We start from the raw sequence: 13,035 nt of genomic DNA on the forward strand, positions 1-13,035 counted from the left end.
GTTCGTCCAGTTACTTGTGGGACTGTAGTGGAGCATATAATGGAAACATATCACACATTTGGTGGTAAACACAGCAAATGCTGGCATCGTGATTCTCACGACATTACTTAGTATATCTGGTCAATCTGGCCACATTTGAAAATTCAAGATGGCTACCAAAACAATTTGCCGAGAGTCATTTTTATCATAGAAATGCTACTATTAGATTGATTAAATTAAAAGTGAAATTCATTTGATTTGGTAAATACTGCCTTGGGATTCATTGCTCCAAATTTGGTGCTTGTACCAGCATTTGCACAATTTTGTTATAAAATTTATATTCTCTTCTCCACTGCCATGTTTTACGACGCAAACGCTGTGGAAAAAGCAGAGGTGGGGTGATCATCATGTACATTAAAGGGCATATCACACTCCAGTCAACACTGTCTTTTAAAAAATTATATCCCAGAATATGAATCATTACTTCAAACTCGTCAAACTTTAACTTGTGCGAGTCCTTTATAAAGCTGTTGAAAGTAAAATAAGCCAGAGTGCCTCTGAAAAATGCACAACAGATTGACAGCTGTATTGATCCATAATCATGATGTAATGTGAAGCACAGGTCACTCCGCCTGTGTCCAGTTGCAGTCCACCTCAGAACTTACACCAGTACTCACAGTCAGTCTGAGCTGCTCTGTCAACAAATGTAATATGGCACCAGTGTGGCTTTAATTTGGCTTTCAACTCAAATTCTTCTGTTTGTGATCAACATATGTCTGTCTCCACCTCTTTGTAACCCACGGTGTATTCAGAAAAAAAAATTGCATATGTCTCAATAAGACTGAATAATAATGATTACATACTGTGAAAGCAGTGTTGCTGATTTCACTCCTGCTGTGTTCACACAGTTATTTCTGTCATTTGTCCACAGGAAAACAGTGTTCCTCCAACGGAAGCCGGTGTCGCAGACCGAACGGTCTGCCCCTAAAAATTGATCTGCCCTGCCTCCATTGCGCATGCATCATTTCAGAGCTCAGCAGCTCGTCTGAGACAGAGTCTCTTCACCCAAAGCGATCATATGGATTAATGTGATTATTGACCATCAGATGACAAAATAAAACCTCTTAAATCATTCTAAAGTCATTTTTAAATAGAATTTAGGCTGCTTTAAGCTGCTTTAAGGCTGCTTTAAGAGATGATGGACGTGCAGTGAAGGCAACAGCTAGCAGCTCGTGTAGCTGCGGTGCTCTGATCGCTTCCTCCGTCTTTTCTGATGCAATAATGCTGAATTTCTGTGGAAATGATTGTTGTACAGAAGCTTCAGATATCTGTCGCTGAGATAGATGATGAGTGGAGGCAGTTTGAAGCAGAAACGAGGTGATTATCTGTGAACCGTGGCTGATGTAGGGTCACGCCCCTCGAGACCATCTAGTGAAATAAATGGGAAAACCTGAATTTTTTTGCAGTTTGAAATCAGTCATAGATAGTCTAAACTATACCTTTTTGGAATCATGATCAGACAAATAATGTAACATAGTTTTCAATGTGACTGAAGCATTTTTAAAGTTTGACCTCTGTGTAATTCTTCATTGACCCCTACTTGGCTACAGCTACCACCCTGGGATGCTTATCATACATTTTTGTGTAGGCCATGCTACACTGGATTCTAAGTGTCTTTTTGTCACCTTACGTGGTACTGATTAGGTCAAAATTGATGATTGGCTCATTGACTAATTACCTGTGACAAGATCCACACAGTCACAGCAAGGCAGCAGACACAGCATCCTAAGGCATTCATGATTATTTCTGGGGATTTTAATCATGCTTCCTTGGCAGCATTCCATCAGGTTGTGGACTGTTGCATCAGGAATAACAGGACAGTTGTCTTACTGTATGCTAATGTCAGGAATGCATATAGTCACCCCCCCCGACTTGTGAAGTCAGACCCAGTGATGCTGGTAACGCATTACTAACACATTACTCTAGTCTGACCACTTTTTTCAGTAACGAGTACACTAACACGTTAATCTTTCTAAATCAGTAATCAGATTAAAGTTACTTCTCCAACTCAGTGTGCGTTACTGTTATTTTTGCATTGTGGATCCATCACAGCTTTGAACTTGGCCGGTGTGCAGGCAGTCGGGGTTTGACTGAACTGCCTCCTGTGCCCACTTTCAGCGAGCTGTGAGCTTTTCATCTGCGGTTTTCTGCAGCAGCTACGACTAGTCCTCATCTGTGAAAGCGCGGTAATGACAGCACACCTGCACTGAGCTTTACAAAGATATTTTAACACGTTTTTTCCTTTATTTAAAACTCTGAGCCACTTTGTGTCCTCGTTAAAAACAGCTGATCCGCGATGCCTTTAACACTTTTTTCTCTTTCTGAGGACGACATGACATAAAGAACATTGCTAAAACTTTCTTACATGTTAATCTGGTCAGTTTTCTGCGTAAATAAACATTATCCATTCTTCTGCTCAAACGCCAAAGCAGGGGCGAATCCAGACAGAAAGGGGACGTGGAGCGGGGCAGGGATGTGGCTCCCTACAACAACCCTAGATTAAAGGGCCAGTTTTGAAGCCTTTTTTTAATACTACTACTACTAATGCTACTTGTAATAATAATAATAATAATCATGATAATAATAATATTAATACGAGCGAAGCATCGCGCAGCAGCACAAAGCTCGCTCATGGTACAGGGCGTCCTAAACAGGAACTGCCAAATTTCAAATCCACAGTAAAACAGGAAATGTTCAAATGCCAAACACTTCCTGGATTGACAGACAAGATCCCATGGAATCTCACAGGAACTCAGTGGCAAGCTCACACTCAAACAGGAAGTGCCAAATTTTCAGTCACAGTGAAACAGGAAATGTCAAATGTTGAACACTTCCTGACATGGGTGGTGCAAGAGCGGAGGCTGGGGTTTCACTGGACTCCCCTGAAATCTGATTGGACACAGATGATTGACATGTCACGGCACCACACGTCTGGTTGAAAGACCAGCATTTTCAAATCAGTGAGTCACATTGACTGCTAGGTTCCTCCTGTCCAGTAGCTTGTGCTGTGTACCACAAAAAGTTCTAATCCACCTTAGTAGAAGAAGAAAAATGTTTGATTCAGATTTGAACTGAACACGTCGTTTGAACTATGGACTTCTAATCACACCAGACTTATATTTGTGAGTAAACTACCATATTTTTTGTCAGAAATGAGGTCCAGGTTGTGAAAAGCAGTGTTTTTCCCTTTAATTTGGGTTGTCTTATATACACATTTAAGCTAACAGAGCGCAGCTGGTTCATGCTCTGTTGGCTTATTAGTGCAGCAGATAACTGAAACAATCCTTCAAATGGTGATACAAGCATCAAATTCAGCACAAATTCAGCTGGAGCAAAATTAATGGAACAACTTTAACTTTTGACCCCTGTACAAACTGAAACTGACCTTTGTCACCATTCTTGCTTCTTTTATCTCATAACTCCATAACATTGTTACAGATTGTCCAAACTATACCTTTTTGGAATCTTTATGATCAGGCAAATAATGTGGTGTAGTTTTCTATATGATTGGAGCATCTTTTAATTTAGACCCCTGTCTAATTCTTCAATTGACCCCTACCTGGCTGCCTTTTGAAAATTCAAGCGGACAAGCTGTTTTTTTCTAAAACAGTTCATGTCTATGGTATATCTGTACCAAATTTGATGCTTGTATCACCATTTGCAGGATTCCACTCTAACTATTCTCTTATCTGCTGCACTATATATGAGATGTAAGATGCTGCTCCTCAGTGTTTCGCAGTTGCCCTCAAAAGTATTGGAACACTTGGTATTTCACACATTTTAATTTGTTTATTCCATTTCAAATACATTTTTTTCTAAAATTATCTTCCTTAACTCAAACTGAAAGCAAATCTCTACAAATTGATATAAATTAATTAAAAATATAAAATCCAGCTTCCTGATGAAGTGGTGTAGAGGAGGATTTTCTTCAAAAGAAGACCTGAAAGTTCAGCTACAATTTGACAGAAAGTACATTTGAGATGAAAGACTAGATTTGATGTTTTGGTGATAGAAACTTTTGTATTTCTTCATAATTGATGTAAATATTGTCCAAAACATATTCAGTGACTTGGAAATGTTCATGTTTCTATCCACTGACTTGTCTAAAGAAAACTGGCAATAAAACTGATTACTTACAGGTTTTATCAAGTTTTAGAGATTTGCTTTCAGTTTGAGGAAGATAATTTGAGAAATTTTTATTCTTTATTTTTTGTATTTGTTGTATTTAAAATGGCATAAACAAATTCAAATGTGTGAAATTCCAAGTGTTCCAATACTTTTGGAGGTCACAGTATCCTAACCTTATGATGAGTGCAAAATGAGTGTGGGATTATTACTGTTTTGTTTAAGAATGTTTCATTTTCACTGTTGCTGCACTTTGTGTCAAATCATAGTCATATTGTTTATCATATTGATATGACAATTCAGTAAGGTATATCTTCTATTACACATTCCAAATCTAAGGTGGAACTCTAATAGTGTTTACTAAGATACACAGAAATATCTTAAAAAAGAGAGAGAGAGTAGAGCCACTTAGGTGCCGTGTCTTGAGAACCAGGGATGGTAGGTTGAAAAACTTTTTTATCCCATGGGAACTCTCCCTACCCACCTAAGCGGCTCAAGAATATGGACAGCATGTATATAAGTGACATTTACATGACAATTTATATGACAATATTGAGATACGATAATTTGTCCATATTGTACAGCCCTACTGTCAACGAGCTGAAAACTTTGAATGCTAATTTACATTTACATTAAAAAAATGCTTAAAGTGGCAGGGGGTTAAGAGGGCTGTAATTAGGGGGGGCAGCTGAAAAGCAAAAAAAGAAAAATGCTTAAAAATGTGGGGGGCAGAGCCCCTCCAGAAGATGAAAGGCAAAATAAGGAAAATGCTTAAAAAGGCAGGGGGCCTGGCTGAAAGGTTATTGTCATGCTAATGCTCCCCTGAAGCATTTACTCAAAATAAAGTCTGAAGGACCTAAATGACATGGTGAGATGCTGACGAGCTTCGCTCATTCATGTCTGTGACATATGCATATTAATTTCAACAACTAAAATGTTAGAAAGAATTTAATAGTTACATTTATAAAGAATGTAGGTTAGAAATTGTAAGTTTTACTGTTACAGTGCTGTCAACAGTTAAATATGAGGTCGAGAAAGATGTCTTTATTTTATTTTTTATAAAACAAGTATTTATGTTCATGGAAGTCAAGAAAGGGTGACAATAAAGTGAGTATTGGCAAAAAATCAGGTTATCATGTTGAGGTGGTGTCGGCAGCCGCTGAAAGTAACTAATAAAGTAACTAGTAATCAAACTTAGTTACGATACTGATTACTCAATTTTAAAAGTAACCAAGTTACTTTTTCAAGGAGTAATTAGTAAACAGTAATTTGATTACTTTTTCAAAGTAACTGTGGCAACACTGGTTAGAACACAGCTTGGCTCTCCAGTCAGAGTATACCCTCCTGGTACAAAGGCAGTCTGCTACAACACGCTCCATCAGGAAGTGGTCTCCTGAGGTGGATGATGCTCTGAGAGACTTTGAAGCCACGGCCAACGATGTGTTAATGACTCATCATAGTGAGGACATTGACATGCTGACAAACTGCTTGAGAGACTATTTGAACTCCTGGATGGACAGGGTCTCTCTTGCTGAGACAGTTACCCTAATAAAGATAAAGATCAACTTTATTGATCCTGAAGGAAATTGTTTTTCCCAGACTATAGAAATACACCCTGTGTGACACAGGAGGTCAAAGGTGTCCTCAACAGGAAGAAGGTAGCCTTCAGGAGCAAAGACAGACAAAATTAAATCAGTGCAGCTAGAGGTGAAACAATGCCTGAAGGTAGCAAAGGACACTGTAGTGCTCTTTCTTGAGAGTCAAATAATCAAATAGGTAAGACTGTTCACTGTTACATGTAACATCGTGGATGGGACTGCACAAGCATATAATTGGTGTGCAGATGTACAGTACCATTCAGTGCCGGGAGGACCAATCTAAACTTTGTGGAAGGGTGGGGGGTCTCTGGCATTACCTGCGGATGGAAAGAAGCTGTTTTTGTGTCTTGACATTTTAGTCCTGATGGACCTCAGCCATCTGCCAGAGGGGAGAATGACACAAAGTTTCTGTCCTGGGTGAGAGGGGTCGGCCACAATCTTCCTTGCTCGCCTCAGGGCCCTGGAGGTGTACAGGTCTTGTAGGGATGGCAGATTACAGTCGATCACCTTCTCTGCTGCGTGGATGATACGCTGCAGTCTGCTCGTGTCCTTAGCATTGGCAGCAGTGTACCAGACAGTGATGGAAGAGGAGATGATGGACTCGACAATGGCAGCGTATAAGTTCACATCATTATTTTTGGCAGGTTGAACTTCCTGCAGAAAGTACATCCTCTGTTGTGCTCTTTTGGTGAGAGAGCTGATGTTCAGCTCCCACTTGAGGTCCTGGGTGATGGTGATCCCGAGGTAACAAAAGGACTCAACAATGGTGACTGGGGAGTCACACAGGGTGATGAGGTTGGCCAGGACTGGGTTCTTTCTAAAGTCAACAACCATCTCCACTGTCTTGAGGCCGTTGAGCTCCATGTTGTTCTGTCTGCAACAGGACACCAGGTGATCTATCTCGCATGTGTAGGCCGACTCATCCCCATCATAGATGAGTCCGATGAGGGTTGTATCATCTGCGAACTTCAGGATGCTTAACAGACTGGTGACTGGAGGTGCAGCTGTTGGTGTACAGGAAGAAGAGTAGAGGGGAAAGAATGCAGCCTCGGGGGATCCGGTACTGATGGACCGTGTGTTGGAGACGTGCCCTCCCAGCTTCACATGTTGCCTCCTGTTGGACAGGAAGTCAGTGATCCACCTGCAGGTGGAGTCAGCCATGCTGAGCTGAGAGCTTGTCCTGCAGCAGTACATATTGAAAGCAGAGCTGAAGTCCACAAACAGAATCCTGGTGTAGATTCCTGGGGAGTCCAGATACTGGAGGATGAAGTGGAGGGCCAACAGTATTCTCAGAGCAAACATTGCATCTGTCGAGCATGAAACCATATTGCTGCTCACAGATCTTCACCTGTTTTCTAAGCCTAGCTTCTACTACTCTTTCCCATAACTTCATGTTGTGGCTGATCAACTTTATGCCTCTGTAGTTACTGCAGCTGTGCACATCACCCTTGTTCTTAAAAATAGGTACCAGCACACTTTGTCTCCACTCCTCAGGCATCCTCTCACTTTTCAAGATTTTATTAAACAATCTAACAATTAAACATTTCCATGCCTCCACTGGAATGTCATCTGGACCAACTGCCTTTCCACTCTTCATCCTCTTCATAGCTGCCCTCACTTCATCCTTACTAATCTCTTAGTAATCATTCCTCAGCTCCTCAAAATATTCCCTTCACCTTCTCAACAAACACTCCTCGCTTTTCAGCACATTACTATGTGCATCTTTTACCACCCTAACCTGCTGTACATCCTTTCCAGCTCTGTCCCTTTGTCTGGCCAATTAGTACAGGTCCTTTTCTTCTTCCTTACTATAAAATTTCTTGTCCAGCTTGCAATATGCCTTTTCCTTAGCTTTTGCCACTTCTCTTTTTGCCTTACACCGCATCTCCTTGTACCCCTGTCTACTTTCTTCATCTCTCTGACTATTCCAATACTTTTTTGCCAACCTCTTTCTCCTTATGCTTCCTGGCCATCTTCGTTCACCACCAAGCCTCCTTGTCTTCCTTCCACTGTCCAGATGTCACATCCAGTACCTTCCTAGCTGTCTCCCTCACTGCATCTGCAGTACTTTTCCAAATGTCTAAAATGGCTTCCCCTCCATCCAGTGCCTCTCTCACATGCTCACTGAATTTCACACAACAGTCTTCCTCCTTCAGCTGCCACCATCTGATCCTTTGTTGAGCTCTCACTCTCTTCTTCTTCTTTACCTCTAAAGTCATTCTATAAACCACCATCTTATGCTGTCTAACGACACTCTCTCCTCCCACCATCTTACAGTCTCCAATTTTTTTCAGCTTGGATCTCCTACAAATAATTTAGTCCACCTGTGTGCACCTTCCTCCACTCTTATATGTTACCCTGTGCTCCATTTTCTTAAAGTAGGTGTTCACCACAGAAAATCAGAAAAAATCAACTGCCATCTGTCCTTTCATATTTCTGTACTTGATACCATATTTACCCATTACTTCCTCATCACCTGTTCTCTTTACCAACATGCCCATTGAAGTCCGCTCCCATCACACTCTTTCGTACTTGCGCACATACTCCACTAGTACACTCTCCACCAGCTTTCTCCTTCATCACTCTCTTTCTCCTTCATCTCACAACCTACCTGTGGGTATATGCACTGATGATATTCATCATCACCTCTTCAGTTTCCAACTTCACACTCATCACCCTGTCAGACACTTGCCATTTTTAAATTGTAGTTTAATTTCTACTGTAGATTGTTGTGTTGTGGTCAAGTAGTGGTTGAACAGGAACAACAGTGTTCCTTTACTGCCTTGTACAGTGTGAAATCCATGGAGACATTGTGTAATTTCAGGCTACAGAAATAAAATCAAATTGAATGATTTATTATTGATGGTTTTTTTTTAATATTATTATAATTTATTGCATGGTAAGTTATAAATTTTGTCTTTTTTCAGTCATCCTCCAATTGCCTGTGTTGGTGAGGTGTTGGAACAAGCTGACAAAGTGTTTTACGACAGTTTCCTGATGAGTTTGGCCAAACATGAAACCATCAACACCAGCATTGGTACGTTGTAAATTACTACAGCAAAAACACAGCAGTACTGTAGTTTTAGACGTACACGGATTATTTTTGACTTGTATGTTTTTAAATTAAAGGTTTGTCAAGTTTTATCATGTTCCATCATAATTTGTTATGTTTCTCGTCCACAAAATAAGAAGACAGACATATTGTCAAATTATGTAACAGTGTAAATTAAGGTGATGATCATCATCTTTTGTTCGCAACCACAAAACTGCAAGTCTTCCAGTGATGACTTCGGTCCATCACAGTCCACAGTCATAAATCCCACTCTGACAGCTCTGACACCCCTGAACGTAGTGAGGCGGTTCATCGACTTTCCTTCACACTTCCAAACCATACGGCAGAAGAAAACCATGTTGATGAGGATTGTGAGCTTCCCTGGATTTGTTGGACCCATCAATTGTGCTCATGTTTGCATAATAGCTCAAACTGCACATGAAAAAATTGATGGTAACAGAAGCAGGTGTCACCGTATCAGTGTTCAAGTCATGTTTGATTTGTACAATTCTGGAGCTTTGGGTCCACACATGATGCCTGCGTTCTTTCAACTCACTGCCTTATTGTACCTCCTGGGTGGCATCTTCTGGGTGACTCAGGTTACCTATTAAAGCACTAACTTCTGACCCTCCTCAGAACACCACAAGGGGAGCAACAACACAATGAGAAGAGGTGTTTATTGCACTTAGTAAGAATGAATGCCTTGCAGTAAATATACGATACACATTTTACTTATTTAATCACTTTTGCAAATGTTGAGTACAGAAGGCTCCAAAAGCTGTGAGAGGAATCAGACCATTCAAAAGGTGAGTCCATGAGCCATAATGGGTTCATAGACTGCACATCGCATCATAACAGCTTGTGGTGTATCACACAACATCTGCAAAGTTTGGACTCTGATGGTGACAATAATAGTACAGTGGTCCCTCGTTTATCGCGGGAGTTACGTTCTAAAAATAGCCCGCGATAGGTGAATTCCGCGAAGTAGTCTGCGTTATTTTTTTACAATTATTATAGATGTTTTAAGGCTGTAAAACCCCTCACTACACACATTTTCTCACTTTTCTCTCCTGTGTAAACACTCTCAAAGTTCAAACCTTAGTAGAAAAATAAGTCCAGTATTACAGAATGAAACCAAAGATCAAAACCTGTTTTCAGGCCCAAACATTTGTTTGAGAAATAAAAATAGAACGTTTTCCTATAAATAATTATGATGGCTTTTAGAACTAACAAATTTAATTTTAACGATCAACCTACGGGGTTGGACACATAAGAAATTAATAGTAACTGACCAGTATTTTTCTGATCGCGCCTCTTCGTCCTGGCGCTGCTCTGCAGCGTGGTTTTCCACCTCGCTGCAGGTGTCTTTTCCGAGTGAAGAACACAGTTATGGGTAGTTGTTAGCCCTCTTTTTTTCTTCTGAGCGAGAAGATTCAAATAAACAGACACATGCAGAACACAATGCGCGTGCTTTTTCTTCGCTGCTGGAGCGCTCTGCATCAAAACAGCGAGTGTAGTCTCTGGACCTGTTGCCAGATTTTGGCTGCAACTAAGCACAGCAGACAGTTTAAAAAAAGAAGAAGCATGCAAAATTGCACTAAAAAAAATCCGCGAAACTGCGAGACCGCGAAAGGTGAACCGCGATATAGCGAGGGACCACTGTACATACAGATGTTTCACTCAGAGCTTCAGTAAGAGCTTCACTCGTCTTCATTTTGGGGACGTAAAGCCGGTTGTAAATAATACACAGTGCTAAACATTAATGACACAGTGCTTTTATTTATAGGAGCAGCAGCACATTTTTTTATACTGTTCTTTAATCTTGCACCTTGCACCTGGTTTTTGCTGGTATAAGTGTAAAACCTTTCTGGTGATGGAGGTTATGAATGTTCTAGCTCTGCACCCAACCACACCTCATTTTTAGACCACCACCCCAAGTGGTGTGATTTAGGTGATATGGACACTGTATTTGAAATTGACAGCTGGGTCTGGTGGAAACCAGCAACAGCAGTTTCACTGTGCTTTGTGCTGCTTTGTACGGCATTTGGGATCCGGCCTGAAATGTTCGTCCTCTTTTTCTGTACAGGGGTGTTACCCAGTGAAGCAGAACTATTCATTGATCCAGAGATGGACCAGGAGCTGGATAAACTGTAAGAAACCACACGCACACACAGAAAACACTTTTTCAGTGATGATTTTTTTTTTCCCTCTTTTCCTTCTTTTTTGACTGTTTTCCTCGCTTTTGGTGATGGTCCTGTCACATCTTGATGATTTAGCCTGCGTATGCTGACGTATGAAAAATACACTGGCATACGTCTAATACGTTCTGGGTAAGCTTTGTATAAATTAAGAGCATGTTGAATCACACTGATATACATACATACATGTAAATAAAACTTTGGGCATGTACAATATTTTCGACGTATACCAGCATATGACTCATACGTCCCGCATATGCAGACCATATGTTGTAGGTAAGTTATGCGATTGTTGACACATGTTTCTTGTAAGTTACTCATAAGTTGAAATACGTCCATTCATGCTGTCCATTGAATGGCTCAAAGCTGCAGCCATCATCCAAACAGTTCAGACTGTTTCAAATATTAAAACCATTCACACACAGTGAACAAATAAAGTAAATAAGTAAATATAAAGTCTTAATTTTACCTGTTCATTTCAGTTGGATTCATCATCACAGTCTGATGAAAACCTATCCACATAAAGCGTCCTGATTATGGAAAATGATGTCTGAAAATGCTTTAGTTCCTTGTCGTTGTTGAGTTTGTCTGCTCCCGGTGCGTTTTTCAGCCGGAACCAGAGAACACCGGTGCTTTGTGCCACAACAAGACAATTAACTTAGTTTAAAAGTTGAAAGAGTCACAGCACCTCATTCATTCACGTCAGCGTTTAACACAGACATCAGTCGACTCTTCAGCATTCTGTATGCGATGAAAATAAATTCTATGATCCACTAAGACAAAAATAAACTAAAATAAAATTAAAACATGTTAAATGACTTTCTTTGGTCTCTGTGTGGAGCAGAGTGGCCACGCAACAGCGTACACACGCTCGATGACATGCATGTCAACATCTACATGCTCTGTCTAATGGACAAAATGGTTCCGCTGGCGGTGGATACGTAAGCCAAGCCAGAATGAACTGTTCTGACCCGTACCACATCCCGACTCCGAGCGCTCGGTGGAAATGAGTCTGGCTGTCAGCGCACGCTGGCTAAATTGTCATGGTGTGACAGGCCTATAAAATGTCTTTGTGTTGCGCCCTGCCCAGTATTGCTCAGATCTCAGTCAGTCCCGGCAGCAACAGCAGCAGCAGTGCAGTGGGCGGAGTGAAGGAGGTGCAGAGGAAGGCCTCGCCCAGAAGGAACATCCACCACAGGAGAAGGATGGAGGTGGAGAGCGATGGCTCCACAGAGGAGACCGACTCCTCTGAAAACTGACTTCCTGTCACCTGTTTGATGCTGACTCCACCTCCTGGAGCGTCCTGACTCCACCTCCTGTTTCAGGCTGCTTCTGTCTCCTGGAGGGTGCTGACTCTGCCTCTTCTCAGACACGGTCTCCGCCTCCTGTTTGAGGCTGCCTCTGCCACCTGAAAGGTTTTGGCCCCGCCTCCCAAAAGGGGATTGACTCAGCCTCTTGTCAGACACGGTCTCCGCCTCCTGTTTGAGGCTGACTCCGCCTCCTGACATACTGCTCACATCCTTGTCGCTGAGGTCACCTGCTGCTCTGCAGCTGCTTCACAGATGTCTACACACTGTAAAACTATTTCTTCATCTGGCGTCTCATGACTTTATGCTGATGACTGTGTAGCTGCTTATTATTGCACAACCACATACAAGTTGGAGAAATTAGAGAATGAAGTTTTTCACTGCATTAAAAAATGTTCACCATTTTGACAACAATTCAGTGTTACTTTATTACACCTGCTGTAGGTCCAAACATTCACATTCCAGCATAATGCCATTTTTATTTGTTTCATTAAAGTTACAGCTCTCATTTTCACTGTAACACGAAAAACTTACTTTCTTCTTAGTGATAATACACAGAATTGCAGATGGTCTGTAATAATGGCAATGATAATCCTAATAAGCATAACAATAACTCAATTGCAAAGACCTGATTAGAGGAGAAGCTGGAAGCTTCAGGAATTCACTAAAACAATTCAAAATTTAAAGGCCCAAGTGGACATATTTGACACATATTT

At 41.1% G+C, this 13,035-nt stretch overlaps 1 protein-coding gene across 1 annotated transcript in view; it reads left to right on the top strand.

Annotated features, from left to right (window-relative positions):
- c8h11orf49 (chromosome 8 C11orf49 homolog) overlaps positions 1-12,376 on the top strand; it is a 37,488-nt gene extending 25,112 nt beyond the window's left edge. The window contains exons 7-9 of the mRNA XM_034175714.1: positions 8,690-8,799; positions 10,901-10,964; positions 12,103-12,376. Of these exons, the coding sequence (XP_034031605.1) occupies positions 8,690-8,799; positions 10,901-10,964; positions 12,103-12,271 (343 nt within the window). The 3' untranslated portion in view covers positions 12,272-12,376. The remainder of the gene's footprint in view (positions 1-8,689; positions 8,800-10,900; positions 10,965-12,102) is intronic.
- The last annotated feature ends 659 nt before the right edge of the window (positions 12,377-13,035 follow it).

The sequence above is a fragment of the Thalassophryne amazonica genome, chromosome 8, assembly GCF_902500255.1.
Source record: "Thalassophryne amazonica chromosome 8, fThaAma1.1, whole genome shotgun sequence".
Lineage (NCBI taxonomy): Eukaryota > Metazoa > Chordata > Actinopteri > Batrachoidiformes > Batrachoididae > Thalassophryne > Thalassophryne amazonica.